Below are 23,562 nucleotides of genomic sequence, written 5' to 3' on the forward strand. Positions count from 1 at the left end.
ATTTCTATGCATATTTAATTAATTTATACTCTTGCTGTCTAAAAGAATAGTATTTTTCTTTCTTTTTGGTCCGTCTTATAGTCCATTTTTATTTTTTAATTATCGATTTAATATGTAATTATTAAAATTATTTTTTATTAATTAACATTAACATTGTCATATATAATTAGTTTTTAGATTTTAAAATAATAGCTTTTATAAATCCAACAAGAATATTTTTAAAAGATAGTGATTAAAATTAGTTTTTAGTTCACATGTAACATGTAATAAATACTATAGCCATTAAATAATAATAATTATCCTAAAATTAGTTAGTAATTAATTAATGCATATTAATTAGGATTTAATTCTCCTGGAGAGTCTGATAATCTAGTCCTGAATAAACTAAATCGATATGGATGAATGCACACTTTTAAAATCACCAAAGAGAGAAATTCATCAAATACCAATACTTTGAATGAGTGTTAAAACTTAGATATTTATACTTCATAACAATAACAAAAAATCAAAAGTTTCTCCATGTGGGTACATAAGGAAACCTGATATGCAAGGATTGACCAACACTGCTGGAGCATTAGATGAGGAAAAAGAACAGAGAAAAAATTGCATTACAGAATAAAAAGAAAGTACCAAAAAGGAAAATGTTGATCACCTCCTGTTTATAATACAAAAATAACCAGGCTATCCTGTTAGTGCCTTCCAATATCACCACCAACTCCCACCCACCCTTATAAGTTATATAGCAAAACTATGTGCTGATACATCCCATTTTTAGGGCAATAACTATTTCAAATCAAGAATAAACTATGTATTAAAATAATTGAAATTTGGACCACGGGAGATAAACATTGTAATTATTTATTTTTTAATCTATAAAGTATTATAAAGTAAGGAATAAATTATTTTATTTTGAAGAAGGGAGATTTCAAATTTAAAATCTCAATCTCCGACACTAAGTGTCTGATTATCGAACTAAAAAACTTTATGGTTATAAGGTATTATAGAATAAACGCTATATATAATAAAAGGTAGTAATTTCTTATTTATGATATAAAAATAATAATGTATATAATGTTAGAAGAAGAGGAGATTTTTCAAAAATAATGTGGTTTGTTACCGTCTAAACTGGACTTCCAAGTGCCATAGATTTTATTTCTTTTCCAGAAAAGACAATTGTATTCGGATTGAAGTCTTGATTCCGTACTGTTGCAACTCAACATCATGTCTGCGTTTAAAAAAATAAAAACATTAAAAATAAGTAGAAAATCCAACGACCATCTGAAATTTCTTCCAAATTTATGACTACTCATAAGCAAAGCAAAAGAAATGGTTGACTAGTAACTCTCCTCTTACCTTCCTATGTTCAGACTTGCTAGCCTAAATCCACATCAGAAGATCATTAAAATAATAATAATTAAAACAAAAGAAACAGAAATTCACTTATTTCCATAGTCAACTAATCTCTTTTCTGTATTCATATGTATAAGAACACAAAGCCTCCTCCATTCTTGGATGCCATAGAAATATATATACAAAGCTATAAGAACCCTCTTTTCATCCTCGAGTACTTAACAAATCTAATTGCGAGAACAAAGTTATGGGAAAGCTCGCAATTCAATGGTTTTGTTTCACTTTATTCATATTTCTTCTCCTCCTCCATAGCATCTTAACATCATCTCAAGAAGTTGGTAAGGCTTTATTTTTAGCACGTCAAGTATTTGTTTTCTTGTATATTTGGATGTAACAAGCAATTAAACTGTGTAAATCTATTGTCCAGAGGATGAGCATGAGTTCGATTACAGAAACAGTGAAAAGGGGCCAAATAGATGGGGAGAGCTTCATCACGAATGGGGTGCATGCAGCAATGGGTCGATGCAGTCGCCTATCGATCTTTTTAACGAGAGAGTTGAAATTGTTTCTTATTTAGGGAGACTTATCAGAAGCTACAAGCCTTCAAATGCCACCCTTAAGAATAGAGGCCATGATATGATGGTAAGGAAAGAAAGGTTTTCTGCAAAAAGAAAGAAATTTATAAAGAAAAAAAGAATCGAGTTTCTCAAGATCAGTTTGCCCATTTAGCCATGATTTTGATATAGCTATTGCAGTAGTTCAGAAGTGGTGTTTGTTGAGATGTATTAAGTAAACCTAAAAGCAATTCTTTTGCCTTTTTGGTCTACTTGACACATCCACATCAGAAAGTCCTCATTTAAAACAAGATTTTTTTTCGTCCTCTCTCATCTAGATTTCTTATATTCAATTAAGCAAAGAAAATTCTGTCCCTTCATATCTTCTTTTGTTTCTTTTTTTTTTTTTTTCTGACCCTTTCATCTGTTATGGATTGCAGTTGCAGTGGGAAACTGGAGCAGGAACTCTCCGAATTAATGGAACTGAATATATTCTCAAACAATGTCATTGGCACTCCCCTTCTGAACACACCGTAAATGGCAAGAGGTAACCTAATTAACCTTCTAATCTGACTGCAATTTTCTTCTTCTTCTTTTTCTTTATAATTTTCTTCTTCTTCTTTTTTTTCCGGTTTAACTGGGCTTCAGTACCGATCAGTTCAAACTCGTAACCTCAGAGCCCTGAATACACGGAACTCTAATCTCATTGAGCCAAAGTCAATCAAAACAAAGGATTAACCCTTCAATCTCATGTAATTGCAGTTATGCTCTAGAGTTGCACATGGTACATGAAAGCCTAGATGGAAAGATCGCTGTGGTTGGTATTATGTACACAATAGGCAGGCCGGACTCTTTCTTGTCATCTGTAAGTACAAACATGTTATAAAGTTATGAACATCATCATCACCTGTCTTGCTGTCTCTCTGTGTCTACTTAATTAAATTATGATCTTTTGTTTCCATCTTCCATTAGTTGACAGACAGGTTACAGTTGGTGGCTGGCACTAGAGAATATGAGACTGCAGCGGGTACAGTAAACCCGAAGGACATAAAGATAGGAAGTAGAAAGTATTACAGATACATGGGGTCTCTTACAGTTCCTCCATGCACTGAAAATGTTCTTTGGACTATTGTTAGAAAGGTTATTGCCCTAATCGATCTCAACATCAAAATTTTCTGCCTCTTGTTCATGTTAATCTTTTTCTTTTAAACGTTATTAATTAATTAATTAATTAATTAATAAAAACCTTATTTAAATTTCAGGTGAGAACTGTCACTAGAGAACAAGTTAGGCTGCTTCGTGTAGCTGTTCATGATGTAAGTCGCTAACAACTATTAATATAATCGGGTCTGTTTCCTTATTCTTAATTCACAAAAACACATAATTGTATGATGTTAGGTAATTATTTTTAATTAATTTTTCAGGAATCAAATTCAAATGCAAGACCAATACAAGGAATAAATGGACGATCAGTGCAGCTGTATAGACCAGAAGAAGAAGATTAAAATTCTTTAATTTTACTTATTAATTTATCACTATTTCATTTCCTGTGTTCCATGGTGGATATATAAATATATACATATATATATATATATATATATATATATATATATATATATATATAGAATAGAGTAGAAATAAAAGCAGTTCAGATCAGCAGCAGAGAGAGTTGTTTACTCTGCATCTTCCATGTATTTTTGTTCACACATACAGTGTATGGGGCATAAGTTCCTCTTGGCATTACTTCTTTTTACTTAATTATTCATTCTTTTTGGCAATTATATACTAGTGATTTATTTATTTTAATTCTTTTGATTAATCAAATAAAGGGTATAGGTCCCTCTTGCCATTACTATGTTTTATTGTATTCTATTTTATTTTTTATTTGTTATTAGAGGTAACAAATACATATTATATAATTAGTTACCAACTATGATAGGTGGCTGGAGGGGTAAATTGGCAGTGAATCTTTGGATTTAATATCTAATTAGTATTGATATTTTTGATTTTATTCTTTTTAATACCCGTATTTTATCTTATATTTTAATTAAAATATTAATACTAATTGAATATTAAATCTAAAAATTTGACACCAGACTCAATATATTTTTTAAATAGGTAAAATTTAAATTCTAATAGCCAATATTAAAAAATCTTATCATTATTTTAGATTATAGTACATGTTTTGTCTTTTTCCATAAATAAATAAGATAAATTTGCTTTCTTATTACTAGAGAAGCTTCTCGTCCAGCAGCCTCACCCAAATTAATGGCTGAAAGGAATATTCTTGAGCAGGACGAAGCAACAGCTACAACAAACCACCTAATATTATTGCCAAATCTAAGCTGATTATATGTGAATCGTTTTGAGAGAAGCTGATTATAAAATTAAGCACCATCAAGATTAAAGAAATTTAATATATTAATTATATTAAAAATCTAAATCTATATATTAGGTAATTATGAGTCATTTTAAATTCAAGCATAATCTGCTTCTCATGCCTACCGACATTGATCTTAAAAGGTTTAGATAAGGAGATAATCCCTCTAGAGATGGATGAAGGCAGAGGATGGGGAGCCTGACCCCGAAACTTAGATTTTTCTTTTGTTTTTCCCTCTAAAATTATTTAATAATTATCCACTGTACAATTGTTATTATTATATAATTATAAAATTAAAACTATAAATAAAATTTAATAAATATTTAATATTTTTATTATATTTTTAAATAGCAGTAAATTATATTTTAATATTTTTATTATATTTTTAAATAACAGCAAATTATATAATTTTTAATTGCCTTTAACTTTTTTAATATTTTGACATTTTATTGGTATATGCTAATATACAAATTATTTTAGAAATATTTATTAATTAATTGTAGTATTATATAAATTAATATTACATTATTATTTTTAAAAACTAGATATTATTTTATATTAAAAATTAATTTATTAGTGAATATAATATTTAAAAATATTATTTTTAAAATTAAAATTGTTATTTGATTAGAAAACTAATTTATTAGTTAATATAATATTAAAAAATAATTAATATGCTATTTTAAAATATTTATTATCTAATTAGATCGGATTAGAAAATTAATCTATTATTAATATATTATTATTTAGGATTAGAACTAGTGTTTAATTAAAAATGTAACTTATTAATTAGTAAATTAATAGAAAAAATTAAAAAAAATCTATATATATTAATTTATGAGACTTTGAATTCTTTTTGATAGGTGTGCATAATTTTTGACACATAAAGTTTTTATTTTGACATTTATTTTTAATTTTAACACATTTTAAATTCAAGGTCACGTGTAATTTTATAATTATTTTATTAATTATTGATTAATAAGTTACATTTTTAATTGAACACTGACTCTAATCCTAAAAAGATAAGATATTAATCATATTTTAATATTATATTAACTAATAAATAATTTTTTAATTAAATAATTGATAATAATTCTATTCTAAGAAACCAGATATTAATTAAATTTTAATTTTTATATTAACTAATAAATTAATTTTCTAATTAGATAATAATCTTACTTAAAAAATAACATCTTAAATTATATTATTAATATTATTTCAACAATAAATTAATTAATTTATATAATATAAAAAATAATTAATTAATACTTTTAAAATAATTTCTATTTTATTGCACTATTAAAAATTTTAAGTTTTAAAAAATAAAAAAATATTTAAAAAAGGTAGTTTGATATTATTTTTTAAAATTTTATAAATTAATATTAATATTAAAAATTTTATAAGATTACATCTATGAATTTGATTTTTATAATTGAAATAATAATAACGGTCGTGTAACTTACGGGTAAACGACTAATTATATATAAATTTGAATATCATATGTCACAAATTAATACACATATTAAAATAAAGATTTTATATATAAAAAAAAGACACATGTCAAAAAGATTTAAATCTCAAATAAAAGAAAAAGAATATATATATATATATATATATATGGTAACTCAAAAATCACGTTGGCCCTGGAGAAAAGAAAAGTATTAAGCCCTTATAATAATTCAAAATTTGACAATTGACCTCCTCTGAAATTGAATTTAATTTGTGCCCCTCACCCTCTTTTCAAGATATGGCTAAGTTGTTGTTATTTACAGTTAACAATTATATTTGATAAAATTAGTTATAGTTGTTTTTGTTTATTTGTTTAATAATAAAATATTAAATAGAATAATTAAAAGATATATATAATAACAGTTTATTTTAAAATATTTCAGAATTACTTTTTTATATTTTGAAAAATTCTTATGCTAAAAAGAAAGAGAGGAGACATGATTCTTTTAAAAAAATCAGCTTAGGATTTAACAAAAAAAAAAAAATGTAGTTATTATATTTAAATTAATAGAATTATTTATAAAAAAAGTTAACTTTTAGCTGATATAAACTGTAGTTATTAAAATACCTAAAAGCTATCAGTAACTACTAAAATAAATTACCAAATATATTAGCATAGCTGTTTAAAACCGAATAATTACCATCTCCAAAATATATTAGTATAGCTATTTAGAACTAAACAATTATCGGCTCTTTTTCAACAGCTATGTTAAAATCTTAAATTAAAAAATTGCATCATTTTTCTTTTTAATGATGTTTTTACTCCTCAATTGTTGGAGACTCGGTAACTCCAAGATAGAATCCATAAAGGGAAGTTGAAGTCATATCCTGCTACAAAATAATCTGAAGGAATCCCTTGGATGTATGTTTACTTTTGTTTCTGCCCACATACAAACATTAAGCTTTTGATGTAAATTTAACAACGAACAAACTGCAGGAAAAGATAATCTGAAATTTCAGAAATTCTGTACGCAGTTGGGGACGGATCTCTGAAGAAAATGGAGAATCCTCACCCGATTGCCATTCTTATAAAAACCTGTCGTATTCTCAATGGCAATGGCCCAATTTCCGACCAGAAGACAATGGGAAAAGTCTATAATGGTCCACACAATTTCTACAATTTGAAACAAGGTCAAACAAAGTGACATATCGGATTCTGTCATTAGATTTTATTTTGTCAATTACTGATCTTGACAACAATCCTGTATTTTTCCATTTAATATGTTCAAAACTGTCATGTCATTGCGTGGTACGACTGGCTTTCGGATTATTCATTAAGTGATGACCTATGCTTCGAAACGTGTATAATTAAGAACAATGGTTTTATGGTATGCCTCTTCTTCTGCTTCCAAAGTCAGAAATGACATGAGGATATATTTTTTAAAAGTTTCTTGGAATCATTTTTTTCCTTCCATATATTTTAGATTTTCAAAATCTTTATATTAGTTTATCACCAATGGTCATGATTCATGTCAATGGCATGTATATTTAATTATATTAATTTTCAAAAATGCATATATATGTCGAATAGAAAAAAGAAACACCAAGTTTTGCTATGTTTAATCTTTTCATTAACATCATTTAATTTAAATTAATAAATTAGCTTTTTTTACAATATAAATTTTAAATTTTTTTTATTTAATATGGAATATCTTTCTTTTCTTCAAATTACAAACTACATACTGATTAGACACGCAATTAAAATGTGGATGTAGAACTTTAAGGATATTATATTGTAACCATCTAAATGTTTCTTCTAAGGGAAAAAAAAGTCTAATTGTTCTTTTGAGAAAGTGTAGGAGAGGTGGAATTTAATCTTAATTACTTGGAAGTTATAGAGACTTAAATTAAAATTAATTAGTTACTTTGGGCAGAGAGATCAGACAGTTCATGAACCTGATACGCACATTTTCTTTGACAAAAAGCTACTTATATGTTTATTAATATTAGGACTATTTGATGGCAAAATTAACTCAACTGCCACATTTCATAAGGCAAGAATAGGCCAAAAGTATTAGAGGATTGAGTTAGGTCAAAATTAAAAATGAAGAAAAGAGGAAAAACATGGTTATAATAAATATTATATACATACGAAATGTCTTATTATCCCTTTAATTAGTACAAATATAATAATGATAGTCTGTTAATTTCCTTTATTACCAGCAGAAACTACCAACCCCCACCCACTATTACAGCAAAGCAAAATGGGGTTACATTCCATTTTCTAAGGAAATCAGCACATAATTCAAATAAAGAGATTTCATTATTGGATTCAGACTTCAAATTGAGTTTCAGACTTCAAATCTCATAAAAAGAAAAGGAAAAACTTATTGGATTCTAGAACCAAAAAAGATTAACATAGATTAATATAATTATCAAGAGAATCCATGATACCTTTTTTTCCTTCAATTTTTATTCATCTTATGAATTTTTTAATATGAAAATGACTGGATAATTCGTCTTTTAACTATATTTGAGATATGAAATTGAAGGTTCAATACAGCTTAGTATGTCAAAATTGTTACGTGAGAATATTTAGCCATAACAAAAATAAATTATTGAATGTTCTAGATCATCTCATTTTATAGAAACAAAGGTTGAAAAAGAAAAAAGAAGAAGAAGAAGAAGAAGAAGAAAAAATATGTTGTCCAAAGACCACCTGAATTTATTGTTTCAAGATGATATCAGAAAGCAATAGTATTGGTTAGCAAAACTTGACTGTATATATTGTTTTGTCCTTTTGCTTCCTATGTTCAAACTTGTATAGGGAAATGGAAACTTGATACTCATGTGAAAGAAACAAAGACCATGGCCGTTTTACCAGTCAATTAATTCAACATTTTTAGTTTCGTATTCATATTGGAGATGGATGCCTATATATATGAGCAGACACTTTAGCTCTATATTTTCATCATCACTTACATACATTAAAGGAAGAGAGCCTCTCAAAATCCTTAGAATCAAAGTCTAAGTACTGCTGCAAAGATGGGAAAACTAGCAATACAAATCTTGTTTCTCACTTTCTTCTTTGCATTTCTGTTGCATACCCTTCCAACGACATCTCAAGAAGTTGGTAATGCTTCATTTAGCATGGCATTATAAAATAATTCAAATTGAATACCATTTTACCAAATGCATTTGCAATTCTTATTTTGTTATGTTTACAGCTCAATTTTTCACTTACAGTTTTGTATTTTTGATGCTGTGATATTTACTATGTTTAATAGTTTCTGTCAAATTAAATGATAAAGTTTGTTTTTATTATTTTGTTTAGTATTCTCAGTTCTTTTAACCATCTTGAGTTATAGAATTCTATATTTTTGCCTCTTTATATATTTAAGATGGTGCAAGTCATAAGAGGATGTCAGCCTAGCTAAGATGTTTGAATTGATGTGCTAATCATAGCTTTTACCTAAAACCCAAAAAAAGAAAAAAAAAAAAATTATTCACTTAAATTATATAATATATTTGAATTGCTTAATGTGTGTCCTTAATTATCAATTATATCACTCATTCTCAATATATCATTTGCATCTTCATTAGATGCACTCATGAAAAAGGCATTTTACATGCAGTAAATAATAAATGAGTATCCTTTTCTTTAATTTGAAAGAAATCACTTTAATTTATTGTATTAACAATGGTGTTCTTATCGTAGTGTGTATTCCTTTTTTACAGAAAATGAAAGAGAATTTGATTATGAGAAAAATGGCGAAAGAGGGCCAGCTCGATGGGGAGAGCTTCATGAAGAATGGAGAGCATGTAGCAATGGATCAATGCAATCTCCAATCGATATGCTCAATGAAAGGGTTGAAGTAGTTTCTCATTTAGGGAGGCTTAACAGAAGCTACGAGCCCTCCAATGCCACTCTTAAGAATAGGGGTCATGATATGATGGTAAACGAAATAAACCTTCAAGTCTTAGTAACCAGGCTGTTTACCTACCTGAAAAACATAGAGATAAATAAGTTTCTAGGCCATTAAAATGCTTGGAAAAGTGTCAAATTTGTCTAGCTATAGTATTAATTTGGCATTTTTAATTATCAGATTAGCTCCAAACTAATTGACCATTACAAGATTGCACCTCAAAGTGGTGTGTTTGGTGAGATGTGTTTAGTACACCTAAAAGCACTCACTACAAGGATGAAATTAGATAATTGTAAAAAGCTTTTCTTTTGTCCTTTTCCTTTTCTCATCTTGACAATATTTGTTAAACTTCTTCTTCTTCTTCTTCTTCTTCTCCTTCTGCTTCTTCTTCTGCTTCTTCTTCTGCTTCTTACTATTATTATTCTGGTTGCAGTTGGAATGGGAAAACGGCGCTGGAACTATTGAAATAAATGGTACTGAATATATTCTCCGACAATGTCACTGGCACTCACCTTCTGAGCACACCCTCGATGGAAGAAGGTATACCTACTTAGTTAATCTCCTTCTTAATCTCATTTCGGATAAAATCTCAAAACAAGAACAATATAATCGCATTCATGTACAATAATTGATATTTAAATGTAATTACAGGTTTGCTCTGGAATTGCACATGGTTCATGAAAGCCCAGATGGAAAGGTCGCGGTGGTTGGGGTTATGTACACAATAGGAAGACCAGACTCTTTCTTGCTATCTGTAAGTTACCATCTATTTTCTCTGATCTTATGAGTGCTTGCTTCTTCATCACTTAAAATTGGTCTCCGACTAGGGGATTCAACTTGTAACCTACAAGTTCAAGCTCATCAGTTTCTAATATATGGGACCATTGTTCTATTTTTCATTAGCTGACAGACCATTTAAGATCGATTTCCGGCACTGAAGAAGAAGAGAGAGTGGTGGGCATAATTAATCCAAAGGACATAAAGATAGGAAGCAGAAAGTACTACAGATACATGGGATCCCTGACAGTTCCTCCTTGCACTGAGAATGTTATTTGGACTATTGTTAAAAAGGTTTGCAAAACATCTTTTTTTTCTTCTGCTATTGATCTTCTTCTTCTTCCTCTTCTGATTCGTACGTATTTTCTTATTTTCAATTATAATTTCAGGTGAGAACTGTTACTAGAGAACAAGTGAGTCTGCTTCGAGTAGCAGTTCATGATGTAAGTTGCCATAGCTCCAGCAATAGTTAACCCACAACCAAATGCACTCTAAGTTTCATATCTTGACAGCAGTTCTGTAAATTTCTTGCAGGAATCGGATACGAATGCAAGACCATTACAGCAAATAAATGGACGATCAGTGCATCTTTACAGACCAGAAGAAAATAATGATGACTAATTCCTATGCGTTTTAATTTGCATTCAACTGCTCATTTTATTATGAGGGAGATTAATTAGGCTAGAAATAAATAAATGATCTGAGTTAAGATCACCATAGATATTATACATGTACTTGTTCTTGTTGCTATTAGACCTTTCCTTCATTCTTCATTCTTTATTGCTAGCTATGAATAAAATGATCTGAGTTAAGATCACCCTGGTCTTCTTTTTGTTAACTATACAGTTGTCTCAAGAAAACTTGTTCTTTTGTCATTAGAAAAGATTCTAGCTCAAGAGGTCCAAATATATACGTATATATTGTGAAGTAAATGTACGTAATACAATTCTATATGACAAAGCAACGACCAACACTGACAGAAGATATCAACAGATTAAAGAGAAGAGAGAAAGAGAGGCATTAAGAAACCTGGAATCATATCAAAAATGCAAAAAGGCTTTCTAACACATAAAAGGTTCCAAGTGTTAAAATGTCAATCTTACAGGAGCCATGTTTCATTAAGGTCCCCTCCAAAAATTGGGCAAGCAAAACTTCTGATGGAGTTGTTCTATCAGGAAGCATGTATATAAGAGCCTCGTTAACTGTCAGGGCCATTAAAATGCAGCTGAAATTGAAGATTTATAGGACATTCTATGACTTACATCTTCATATCTACTATTAACAAATCTGCTTTAAAGCCTTCAGCTAGTGTCAACGAAAGTCCATCGTATAATTAAAATTAATATATTAAAAATTATTAGAGAATATTTCAACTGAAATAAAATTTAAAATACGCCCGAGTTAAATTAAATAATTGTTAAATTTTAAATTGAATGGTTGCTATTTTTTTAATAGAAAATTCTTATCTAAACTTAACGTGTCATAATACCGTTCAATATGGGTATCTATGACTCAGAGCATTCCATGAATTGCTAAAACATGATAATTGAACAAATAGAAAATATACATGTTTTTATTACAAGATTGACTCAGGCTGACTGCCATATCAGCACATACTAAAGGTGAACCAACATATGTAATTTCCAGTCAGATTTACATAGAGAATGTAACTAAATAATAAGAGGAACTGTTGCCTATATCACCAGTCCAATATATAATGTAATTATTTCAGTTAGTTTTTTTCTTTAAACGGAGTATGAATACTAATCCTGATCCACATGGGTCCATCTTCTTTATTTTTCTTTTGTAAAATATTTTAACATTAATGCTCTACCACTGCCGTTGATTTAAGCTCTATATGATTAATTCTACACCAACAAACCACAAGTCACAACCTATCAAATTATTCCAACAAATAGTTTTGTGAAAGTCTAAATGGTGGGTGTGTCGGGTAAAGCGTATCACCCATCATCAAATTTTGGGTAATTTTTTATTTCTAAACTTTAATTTTAATAATATCGATAAATTTTTTTAATAAATATAAAAATAAATTATATAAATTGTTATTAGATTTAATATTTTATAATAAAATATATTAAAATTCTAATTTTAAAATATGAGCTGTACTGTTTTAGAATGAAATAAAAATTTAGTATTTTTTATTATAAAGTGCAAAATTTGGTCACTGTCTATTAAATTTACTCTCTCAGTGTGTCGAGAATACTCATAAATAGTATTAAAATTAAAATTTAGTAGTTATTTAGTTATAAATTAAAAATTTAGTATTTTTTGCCACAAAACGTAAAATTCAATGAACACCAATATGATTTATTGCACGAATATCCTAGTTCTTGCCCTCTCGTAATGGCTAAACTCAAACTAGGTTTATATATGGATGTGCATATGAAAAAAAAATTTGAAAAACCCGTTAATGAATTGGGCTTTTATATATATATAATTCAGCTTGCAAACATGACTTAGTAGTTAATTTTAAATAAAAAATAATAATATACTGAATAAAGCTCAAATAATGTCAAGTTAAATAAGCTAAAAAAGACTAGGCTTATATACGAGAAATTTACTATAATTATTTGTATTTTTTGATCCTGAGGAAAGGGAGCACTCAACAGCACACAAGGAATCAAAACATAGCAACACCAACTAAATCTTCTGCAACAATCTGACGAACAGCATGAATATTCTACTATAGATTTTTTAAAACCAATCAATAACACTCTATTTGGCCAAAATGAGAATAAAGTAAGTTAAAGTTTTATAAAGTAATAAAAGTATATTTTCAGAGAGGTATGGTAGAGTTATTAATTTTATTTTATTTAAAAAAAATGATAGTAAATAAAGGTTTTAGAAGAGAATATAACATTTTTTAAACTATAATTTTCTCACTCCACCATGTGAAGGGTTTTGGAGATCTTTTAAAACCTTTAAAAACTTTACCTCCTAAATCGTAATTAATCTCAAACAAGATTTTATTATTATAAAATCATTAAAAAAAATCATAAAACTTTGCAAAAAGGGTTCATATAAATAAGCCGTTATTTAGTAGTTAATTTAGATAGAATTAATTTATTAAATAAAGGTCAAATATTTTTATTATACATTTTTTCATAAGCTAAAAAGATTTTTTTTTTCCACCTATATAGTTTGGGAATAAATACACTTAAGTGCATAAATACACTCAACTAAATTTAAGAAAATAGCTTCTTTACTTGTATGGTTTAAGAGCCATAAGTACATAATCCTCATTGTAATAGACATGCTTTAGAGTTCATGGACATGAAAATATTTAAGGCTTAAGCCACTAGCTAGTTATAGTTGTATGGTTTACTATACACTAACTTTTAATGACGAGATTTAATGTCGTTATAGACAAAGTTTCTCTTGTAGTGTAGAATTCTGCAATCAAAAGCATCAAATAAAGCTCTGTAGAACTTTCTCTAATATTATACTTAATATGACTTTAATGTTTTGTTGTTATTTGATATATCTTTGAGATTTTTTCCATTTATATTTGAGTTGCTTTAAGATATATTCGGGTTTAATAGAATTAATCTATAGGCGAAAGAGTTTTGACAGCCGGTTAATGAATTGGGCTTATATAATTCAGCTTGCAAATATTATTTAGTATTTAATTTTAAATAAAAAATAATTTACTAAATAAAGCTTAATGTCAAGTTAAATAAGCTAAAAAAGTCTAGTTTATATACGAAAATTTATTATAGATTTTTTAAAACTCATTAATAACACTGTATTGGGCCAAAATGAGAATAAAGTAAGTTAAAGTTTTATAAAGTAATGAAATTATATTTTTGGAGATAAGGTAGAATTATTAATTTTATTTTATTTAGAAACAATGGATGGTAAATAAAAGTTTAGAAGGGAATATAAAATTTTTTAAACTATAACTTTCTCAATCCATCATTTGAAGGGTTTTGAAGGTCTTTTAAAACCTTTAAAAAATTTATTCATATATAAACTTTTAAACGCAACATGAATTCAATTCGTCTTCTTTACCACATCAAAGAAAAACGTTTCTATTGATTCATAAGTCATTGCGTCTTAGTTAATGGAGAAAATAATCAAAGGATTTAACTTGTAAAATGTTTGTTCAAATTGAAACTAATTTTTAATAATCAGGTTATCTAATGAAAATTACAAAAGATGTTTAATCAATAATCAAGCCTCAGTTCAATTTTCCAATAACTAAAATTTTCTTTAGTTAAAGGGCCTAAAGAAGAAGGAAGGATTCAACAAGAAATTTTAAGAAAGACCTCAAGCATGGAATTTCTATAATTGAAAACGTGGTGAAGAAAATTATCTCATGAAAACTTTCCATCCATGTTTCCAATCACATGTGAATCAAGAAATTAAAAGGGTTCTAGAATTTAACCATTTGAATGCTTCTTCTGATGAAAAAATCTAATTAAAAGAGTGTCTATAATGTTGAAGATTTAATCTTGATTAGGTTGTGAAAAGAATTCCACAAGCAGGTAATGTATATATGATGTAAATTAGAAATTACAAGTATTAAGATTCATGAACTTCTTATATACGCGCATTGTGTTTGACAAGAAAACTCTTTTTATAGACTTATTTACTTGATATAATTAAAAATTTTGCATCATTAACCCAACTTTCTCATCAAGGATTAGAAAGTCAGCCAATTTGTGCTTTCCTTTTTACACAACCCACAAAAGTTAAGAAAACTCCCAACCGCCTTCCATTAGGAAATTAACACAATTTTATGATTCAACTCAATATTTTTCATTCTACAAGTTAAATTAATTAATGGACTTGTCTAATTTATATTATATATATATTTAAAGAATGTATTGAATTCGATGAAATTGAAAAGTTAAAATATATTTAATGATAATTTTAAAACATTCGGCTGGAGGTATTCAATACGAGCTTTTAAAGTTTTTAAAAAATCTAAATAAACAAAAATATTCAATTGCAACTTTTATAAAAGTTATTTAAGTAATTCGATGTTTCAAAAATTATCGACTTTTATATATTCTAAATAACTTCTTATCTAGTAGTGTATATATATATAAAATCTCAAGAAGTTTTTCACCTTTTCTAAAGAATTTAATGGGTTTTTTATTTTAATTCATCAGTCTTCTTTTTAAATTTTTAGATACTATTATAACCATTCTTGTTCACTTACTTTTTATCTTAAAAGAAGAAAAAGAAGAGATTATTGAGATTTATAATCTCAAATTATTCACTTACAATATTTAATCGAACCCAAAAATATAAAACAAATATTTGATCTAAAAGTTTTTAATTTAGTTCTACAGTGAGCCCTAATAAAAGAATTATGAATTTCAAGTTAAGAGTCTAATAGTGATTTTTGAATGATTGTATTGAGCAAAAACGTTATCATAGTGCTCCTAGGTTTTATAAGAAAAACTATTAAGATAATTGATTTTTATTGATAAGACATGATTATTGTTGGTTTAGATACTTTGTGAAATAAGCAGTGTACAATATATAACAAGTGTACAACATGAGCTTGGTTTCTTTCTTTTGAAAAAAATACTAGTTCTAACAAAAGATGATATTCATGTTATAAGGTATTCAATTTGTCTTATAATGAAATGAAGTCTGCTAATTATGTATAGAGTTGTGAACAACATTATGTATAATAATAGTTATGGTTAAAATAAAAATAGACACAACAATCAATTATGTGTAATAATAGTTAAAATAAAAATAGAAAAGAGAAGAAAAAAATGGTAAAAGCATAAAGTTTATTTTTTATGTTTAAATAGTAAAAAAGTAATAATTTTGTGAAAATAAATAAAATTTATAGATGTGTATAAAAAAATTTTAAAATGAAGTCTATAAATTTTTTTTATGAATTTACAAACTCAACAAGAAAAATTCATTATTTAAAAGTCATTTACTTAAAATATTTATTATTAAATATATTTTTATTAATACACTCGCTTTAATGGATTGTAGACTATACAAAATAATAATAATTTTCTTATATTCCTAATATGAAGATGAGGTTAAACTTAGAAACGCCTTATTTTGTTTCGTTCCCCTTCTTCATTTCCTTCTTCTCGAATCCAAGGGGGACTTCTCATATTTAGAATCTTTTTGCGGTGTGCTCTGTTTACTATTCTTTCGCACTTTCTTCATGTCTATAAAAGTTCATTTAATAAGACTTATTTAACTAAACGACCAAGCTCAAAATAGACAAGACTCAGTTTGTTAGCTTGTAAATCAACTCGTTAATATGCTCACTATAATTAATATTAGTGAATAATAAATGAAAAATTTAAACTCAAGATCTCTCTAATCTTTGCAAATAAAAATATTTATTAGATCTTTTTTTATTAACTTAGTAAAGAAAAGCCCGTCCATAATTCAAACTAAGATTTTTCATTCTACAAGTTAAATCAAGTTAATGGATTTTTTTTTGAACAACAAGTCAATACACTTTAAACCCTAAGAAGGTCAATTTTAGTATAATTGAAGGTAAGTTTATTTTCAATCACATTTAATGAGAATTTAAAATTTGAACAATAATCAATATTATTTAATTAGCTTTTTCATTCGAATATCCTAATATAATAATCAATGTGTATTTTTAACTGAATGAACAAAAGGAAAACTAACATCCAAAAACCATTGGGGATATTTTTGAAAAGAAATTCAGGAGTGTCATCATAAAGTACATGACCACAAAAGACACCTGGGAATCTATTTGACTTTGTCCTTAGCTTCCTAGACTCAAACTTGTAATCAAATCATATGAAAGAAACAAAAACCTTTTCGACCAGTCAAATTGAAATTCTTTTTCTTTAAAATAAAAATCTGTTTTCATACTGGTGACTGATGCTATATATAAACAGAAAGCAAAGCTCTTCCTTTGCATGTCCTCTCAGTTCTTATAATCGAAGTCTTATTGAGCTTAAGGGAAGAAAAGAAAAAGAATAAAAGTGTCTAATTCAGCTACAAAATGGAAAAACCAGCAACCCTATTCTTGTTGTTCATTTTCTTGTTTGCATTTCTTTTGCATGCCCTTCCAACAACATCTAAAGAAGTTGGTAAGGCTCCATGCATGTCTCATGGTTTTGTTATTCAATATTGTACAAATACAAATAGGCAACTCTTTACACACAAAATATGAAAAAGAAACTAAGTTAATAATATTTGTTTTCTGTATTACAGAAAGAGACCAATCTCTTTTTTCTTTTGACATGGATGGTCTATGTGCAGGTGATGAGAAAGAGTTTAGTTATGAAAAGAATGACGAAAAGGGGCCAGCTCGATGGGGAGAGCTTACTGAAGAATGGAAAACATGCAGCAGTGGATCCATGCAGTCTCCAATAGATTTGCCGATCAACCAAAGAGTTCAATTGGCTTCCTCTACAGAGGGACTTAACAGAAACTACAGTGCCTCTGATGCCATACTTAAGAATACGGGCCATGATATTGAGGTAACAAGAATTTGTCTTAACTTTAATATTATTATTATTATTATCTGTAAGTCTATTTTCATTCTTAAAATTGTTTTTTTTTTTTTCTTTCTTTTTTGTGGATACAGCTAGAATGGGAGGCTGGAGCAGGAACTATTGAAATAAACGGAACTGAATATACTCTAAAACAATTGCACTGGCACTCACCTTCTGAGCATACCATCAATGGCCGGAGGTATTTATACTCTTAAAGAATAAATATAAAAAAGTAACTGACATTTTTCAATATTTAAGGTTGTTTTAAATAAAAAAATATATATGATTAGAAATCGTGACAAAACAAAGTCTTTCACTATTAAAAAATGTCAATTCACAAATTTAATTATTTTTTCTCCGATCAGCTATCATTATTATATTTTTCGTATCTAATAATATGAATTTTTCTTGAGTTCTCTATTTAGTTCCTTTCAAGCGTTGATCTTGCAACGGCCTTCCAGCACGTCTTCATAGAGCTTAATCAATTTCATCGGATCAGTGACTTTTTAAATGTAATTTAACTATTAAACAACGAAACTAAGAGTTGTTAAACTATAAACTCATGTTATTATACATGAGTAATATGATAATGATAACTGATCAAAATAAAAATGATTGAAATTTTTGTGAATCGATATTTTTAACAGTGAGATATTTTTTTGTCACGATTTATAATCAAAACATCTATTAAAAATTGTGAAACGATAAAATAATATCATACATTTTTTTGTATTTATTCCACTTAATTCTATCCTCATTTTAAACAGTAAACAAAAACATGCAATAGCATTTACTAATCCTTTGAAATGCCATTACAGATTTGCCATAGAGATGCATATGGTTCATGAAAGCAAAGATGGAAAGATTGCTGTGATTGCGTTCTTGTACACAATAGGAAGACCAGACTTTTTCTTGTCACATGTAAGTACTAAAATTACATAATCCACCCCACCAGTCTTTATCTTACATGCTTATATATTTTTCTATTTTTCATCAGCTGACAGACCATATTAGAAAGGTTGCTGGCTCCGAAGGAAAAGAGACAATGGTGGGAACCGTTGATCCAGAGGACTTCAAGATACAGAATATAATGTATTATTATAGATACATGGGATCTCTTACAACTCCGCCATGCCATGAGAGCGTCGTCTGGACTGTTCTGAAAAAGGTTTCTTGTCCTAATTATATAATCAACTAAACAGCATCACAGTCTTCTCCTATAGATGTTTCTTATTTTCATCGTCTCTTAATTAATGCATTCTCTTTTCCTTTAAACAATTTCAGGTGAGGACTGTTAGCATACAACAAGTGAGTTTGCTCCAAGAAGCAGTGGATGGGGTAAGTTTTTTCTAGTTCTAGCAATTGCTAATTTGACCCAAACCAAAACCACATCAATCCAGCTTTTCACATCGATCTTGATAACATGTTTGTATATTTCTGTTCAGGAGCCGGGTTGGAATGCAAGACCAACTCAACAAACAAATGGACGTCCAATTCATCTTTATGTATCAGAAGATAATGGTCATCACTAAATTAATTCTTTATGTTTTATACACTATCTGTACTTATTGTATGGGGATCTTAATAAAGCCTACAAATAAATTATCTGAATTCAGATCACCCCATATATAGAATTGTTCTTCTTGCTTTTTTTCTTTTCCCTTAGTTTTCATTCTTTGTTGTCAGATGCTGTTTTGTTTTGTTAGTTACAATTCGATTTTGTATGCATAAAGCACTTATTATTGCTCACTGATAATGATAGCATATGCCTTTTTCTTTTCTTTTGCTATGAATCTTGAATTTGTTGGTTTTTTTGTTGGAACGATAAGAAATATCCATCTTTCAGGATGTTTGGAATGTGATATATTTCAGGTTACAATACTTTTAATCTATTCCATTTTATTTTATTTTTTCTTTGTCGTTATTTGGTATGATGATAATTTTTCTTTTTCTATGATAATTTTACTTTTTCTAGAACGAAATTCATACCTAATAGGCATTAATAAGTTAATTCTCTAGGAATCTTCGACTCCAGCAACATAAATTTGATTATACGGAATTTTAAATTAATTTTAACTTCATTCAAAAGCACATAAACTTTGAATTTAGAAATTTTTTTATAAATATTATGAATTTTAACCGAACACAACATAAATTATGATAAAATAAAATGCTGAAATATTGTTTAATTTTCTTTCTTGAGTTGAAGATATATGCAATGACAAATGGCTTAAGAATATATATTTTTTTGAAATAATTATATAAATAATGACTGAATTTTGTATTTAATTTTATTTTAATCAAAAAAATTAATTTATTTTTATTTCAATCATCCAACTTTAATCTTGTTTTAATTTAGTTACTTCACAGATAAAAAATCGACATCTGACAAATATAATTTACTATTAACTCCTTCCTAGTACAACAATTGCAAACGAAATCGACGCCGGATTAAATAGTGTTTATAAAAATTGTATTTGCCCATCGTCTGCACTCATTACATTTGTGGAGACCACATCCCTTGACAAAGAAAATTACTATGCAGCCCTCTAAAAGACCAACCGAGCATTTAAAAAAGTTATCCACAATCTTAACTTTTATAGTTACCAATAGACAGATTTCTACAATGGTACAAGACGATTTCTTTTTTCCCTCAAGAATTACCGGTAAAAAGAAATGTATCAGATAATAATCATTTTTATTTAATATTATTTTTTAAAAAATTTCTTATTAATTTTTTATATTTTAAATAAAATTATATAATATTTATAATTAATTTTGTCCCTCATGATGTTCTACTCTAAAAAATAATTTAAAGCATTTCATCGTTGAAGCACATAAATTCTTAGTTAAAGTAGTTACAAGATTCATATTTCTTTTTCTTTTGACAACTTGCTCAAACAGAATATTTGTTTATCTTATTTTATGTGTTACTCTTATTCTGCTAAATAATATAGTATAAAGAAATTGTTGTAAAAGCATTTATATTTCAATAATTTCTGTGAAGGATATTTTTAAAATTGTTTTATATTATTAGTGTTTTATATTTTTAAGTTGAACTATATTTATAATTTATATAATGTTAATAGATTTGATCCGGTGATTTATCTAGTTTAAAAATATTTAGATATATGGGTGATGCATATGTAGTGTCGTTCTTTAAGAAAAAAGAATTGGAAAAGGAAAATGAAAATAAGTGAAACTGAAAAATCCAAATATAAAATTTGGGAAAACAAAATAAATTATATAATTTTACACATGAACTAGACATATGCCATAGATGTACGAATTAGTATTAAATACAATTATAATTAAAATTACAAGAACTGGATAATTATCTTTTCTAATTCTTTTGCAGTCAATCATACCAATCTGACAAGGACTTTTAATATGTTGTCCATAGATGGCCTATGCAAAGGGTCATCTGCAACACATGCCTTTGCTAAAACAGACAAACATAGTGCTTCAGAAAGAGGATAATCCTCCTTCAGACATGGATCAATGAAGCTCTGCAATTGTTCGAAACAGCCACCTTCACTGGCATCACCTCCTAAAAATCCAATGCACTCTTTGGATAATTTTCCATCAGTATCCTCTCTTCCTGACAAAAGCTCAAGCAAAACTACCCCAAATGCAAAAGTGTCTACTTTATCAGAAGCTGAGCCGTAAAGGATGGACTCTGGCACAGTCCATCCTTCAGCATTCTGTGTGTCCTGATTTCCTGTTGTCGATTCAGCAGTAGATTTTATATTTGCAAGCTTTGCCCTCCCATTTGCTGTTACAAAAATATTTCTGCTGTTGACACTCATGTGTGCATAAGAAGGAAATATGCAATAATGCAGGTAGTGAAGACCTGTAGCAATGTCGAAAGCTATCTGTGTTCGCCTATGCCAACGAAGAGAACTAGATGACTTAGACAAGCAATCTCTCAAGCTGCCATTGACGGGTAACTCAAACACAAGGTAAGACCAAGAGAAATCATTGTCTCCATAACACACACCAATTAACTTCACAATATTGATGTGATTTATTTTCGAATGTACATCGATAATTTGGCGAGTCTCTTCGAACTTCAATTGCTTCACCATCATTTCAACATTATTGATCAAGCCCTTGTAAGCTCGATCCCCAATCTTGTTTTCTTTACTGAAATCTTCTGTTGCTTTCCTGAGGTCATCTATGCTATAATTTTTCAAGGAGTATTTAATCCCAACAAGAAGATCAGGGGATATACAAGAAGTTCCAGAGCTTCCTATTTGACCTGATCTAGGAGAGCTTGGAGAGCTTCTAGTATTGAAGGATTGTAACTTATCAATTTTTCTTTTGCGGAAGACCTTTGCATAGCACCCACAAGCAACCAATGATATAATTATTAGACAAAACCCAACAACTGAAACTGAAACATACAAAGTCATCAACTTTGTACTGGTGGTATTTTCTACTGTAATTGTTGGAAGAAAACCAGGAATTGGAGGTGGAGAACTTGGGATATTGAAATTGATGACAGGAGGCTTCTTCAAGGGAACTAAAATTGTGGTGTTTGGATAAACTGTAGGCAAAGGTTCCAAGTGATTAGCTGCCCATAAATCTATAGTAGATATACCAAATTTCTGGCTGAGAACATTTAGTGCATCTCCTTCTAGTAAAGGATATGTGACAAGGTACTGAACTTCACTTCTAGTACTCAACTTATCAGGACATGCACATCTCAAAGGAATATCAAGTTCTGAATCAACCTTAATATCATTGTTTTCAGATGGGTTTTCCTCAATAAGGGTATGCAACTTAACTAAACCTTCAAAAAGAGAACAAGCAATTTCTGATAGAGTTGTTTTGTCAGGAACCTTGTAACTGATACTTACCTGAAAGAAAGTACCTATACAAGAGCAGGTTACAGGAACTAGAACTTCTCTGCCTTGTTCGAGTATTTCTGATGGAAACGAAAGATTATTCAAGCGAAGCAGCTCTTCGGAATCTCTTTGAAACAAGCGAGAAACATTTGAGATAGTATTGAAATGTTGATTGGCTCTGTAGACTAGAAACGTAGAGCATGATTTTGGGTTGGAATTGCAAATATATCTTGAACCTGGATTGTTGGTACCTTCTAAACAGTCTGACTTGTCATAATATTGTTGAGCTTGGATTGAACTGGGGTATACCAAGATCAGAAACCAGAGGAACGACATAGCTAATTTCTGGAATTAGATAACATGCATTTTGCTGGACGATCGAATCATGCTGAATAATTCCCGATCAGGTTCCATGAAGAATGTAACAAAGTGATAGGAGGAATAATCAATCATTTCTTATTAGATTCTAAACTGTTCCATATATCAGCAGCCCAATAAATAATTATTTCTAACTTCTAAAAGAAATAGTCCCCTTGAAAGCAACATCAGGAGCCGGCCGGCTAATGATGTTAGCTGCAACTGAGAATTAAGACATGAAAATGTTGTTTAGTTAAAATAATTTGGAAATTTTCTGTTTGTCTTTTCTCATGGACTAATAACTACTCCAGTCCACATTTGGTCCATTTTCCTTCTTTACCTTGGTTCTTTTGTTACAGATCTTCGACTGTAATGCTTTACAGCTCTTTGGAATTTGGATAACTTCAGCACTATTTAATAAGATACTGG

The 23,562-nt window shown here is 28.5% G+C and overlaps 4 protein-coding genes across 4 annotated transcripts; 3 read left to right on the forward strand and 1 right to left on the reverse strand.

The window, feature by feature from the left end:
- The first annotated feature begins 1,178 nt into the window (after positions 1 to 1,178).
- LOC8264855 (alpha carbonic anhydrase 7) lies at positions 1,179 to 3,710 on the forward strand. The gene is made up of 8 exons (XM_002529373.4): positions 1,179 to 1,688; positions 1,778 to 1,992; positions 2,345 to 2,451; positions 2,667 to 2,769; positions 2,877 to 3,044; positions 3,167 to 3,220; positions 3,329 to 3,467; positions 3,502 to 3,710. The coding sequence occupies exons 1-7, from the start codon at positions 1,598 to 1,600 to the stop codon at positions 3,407 to 3,409; spliced, it is 819 nt and encodes a 272-aa protein (XP_002529419.1). The 5' UTR covers positions 1,179 to 1,597; the 3' UTR covers positions 3,410 to 3,467; positions 3,502 to 3,710.
- Positions 3,711 to 8,693: 4,983 nt separating this feature from the next.
- LOC8264854 (alpha carbonic anhydrase 7) lies at positions 8,694 to 11,277 on the forward strand. The gene is made up of 7 exons (XM_002529372.4): positions 8,694 to 8,866; positions 9,472 to 9,689; positions 10,093 to 10,199; positions 10,311 to 10,413; positions 10,563 to 10,730; positions 10,826 to 10,879; positions 10,971 to 11,277. The coding sequence occupies exons 1-7, from the start codon at positions 8,779 to 8,781 to the stop codon at positions 11,055 to 11,057; spliced, it is 825 nt and encodes a 274-aa protein (XP_002529418.1). The 5' UTR covers positions 8,694 to 8,778; the 3' UTR covers positions 11,058 to 11,277.
- Positions 11,278 to 17,398: 6,121 nt separating this feature from the next.
- On the forward strand, positions 17,399 to 20,012 carry LOC8264853 (alpha carbonic anhydrase 7). The gene is made up of 7 exons (XM_002529371.3): positions 17,399 to 17,518; positions 17,691 to 17,911; positions 18,019 to 18,125; positions 18,745 to 18,847; positions 18,924 to 19,094; positions 19,211 to 19,264; positions 19,372 to 20,012. The coding sequence occupies exons 1-7, from the start codon at positions 17,431 to 17,433 to the stop codon at positions 19,456 to 19,458; spliced, it is 831 nt and encodes a 276-aa protein (XP_002529417.3). The 5' UTR covers positions 17,399 to 17,430; the 3' UTR covers positions 19,459 to 20,012.
- Positions 20,013 to 21,179: 1,167 nt separating this feature from the next.
- LOC8264880 (lysM domain receptor-like kinase 4) lies at positions 21,180 to 23,255 on the reverse strand. The gene has a single exon (XM_002529370.4). The coding sequence runs from the start codon at positions 23,110 to 23,112 to the stop codon at positions 21,289 to 21,291; it is 1,824 nt and encodes a 607-aa protein (XP_002529416.2). The 5' UTR covers positions 23,113 to 23,255; the 3' UTR covers positions 21,180 to 21,288.
- Positions 23,256 to 23,562: the final 307 nt, after the last annotated feature.

This window comes from Ricinus communis, chromosome 8, assembly GCF_019578655.1.
Source record: "Ricinus communis isolate WT05 ecotype wild-type chromosome 8, ASM1957865v1, whole genome shotgun sequence".
Taxonomy (NCBI): domain Eukaryota; kingdom Viridiplantae; phylum Streptophyta; class Magnoliopsida; order Malpighiales; family Euphorbiaceae; genus Ricinus; species Ricinus communis.

Excerpts from the sequence above, each read along its gene's own strand:
- LOC8264854 (XM_002529372.4), top strand. The coding sequence starts at position 8,779 with ATGGGAAAACTAGCAATACAAATCTTGTTTCTCACTTTCTTCTTTGCA. Across the intron at positions 8,867-9,471 it reads AACGACATCTCAAGAAGTTG|AAAATGAAAGAGAATTTGAT; the intron begins GTAATGCTTCAT and ends CCTTTTTTACAG. Across the intron at positions 10,731-10,825 it reads TTTGGACTATTGTTAAAAAG|GTGAGAACTGTTACTAGAGA; the intron begins GTTTGCAAAACA and ends TTATAATTTCAG.
- LOC8264880 (XM_002529370.4), bottom strand. The coding sequence starts at position 23,112 with ATGTCGTTCCTCTGGTTTCTGATCTTGGTATACCCCAGTTCAATCCAA.
- LOC8264855 (XM_002529373.4), top strand. The coding sequence starts at position 1,598 with ATGGGAAAGCTCGCAATTCAATGGTTTTGTTTCACTTTATTCATATTT. Across the intron at positions 1,993-2,344 it reads ATAGAGGCCATGATATGATG|TTGCAGTGGGAAACTGGAGC; the intron begins GTAAGGAAAGAA and ends TATGGATTGCAG. Across the intron at positions 2,770-2,876 it reads CGGACTCTTTCTTGTCATCT|TTGACAGACAGGTTACAGTT; the intron begins GTAAGTACAAAC and ends ATCTTCCATTAG.
- LOC8264853 (XM_002529371.3), top strand. The coding sequence starts at position 17,431 with ATGGAAAAACCAGCAACCCTATTCTTGTTGTTCATTTTCTTGTTTGCA. Across the intron at positions 17,912-18,018 it reads ATACGGGCCATGATATTGAG|CTAGAATGGGAGGCTGGAGC; the intron begins GTAACAAGAATT and ends TTGTGGATACAG. Across the intron at positions 19,265-19,371 it reads TCCAAGAAGCAGTGGATGGG|GAGCCGGGTTGGAATGCAAG; the intron begins GTAAGTTTTTTC and ends ATTTCTGTTCAG.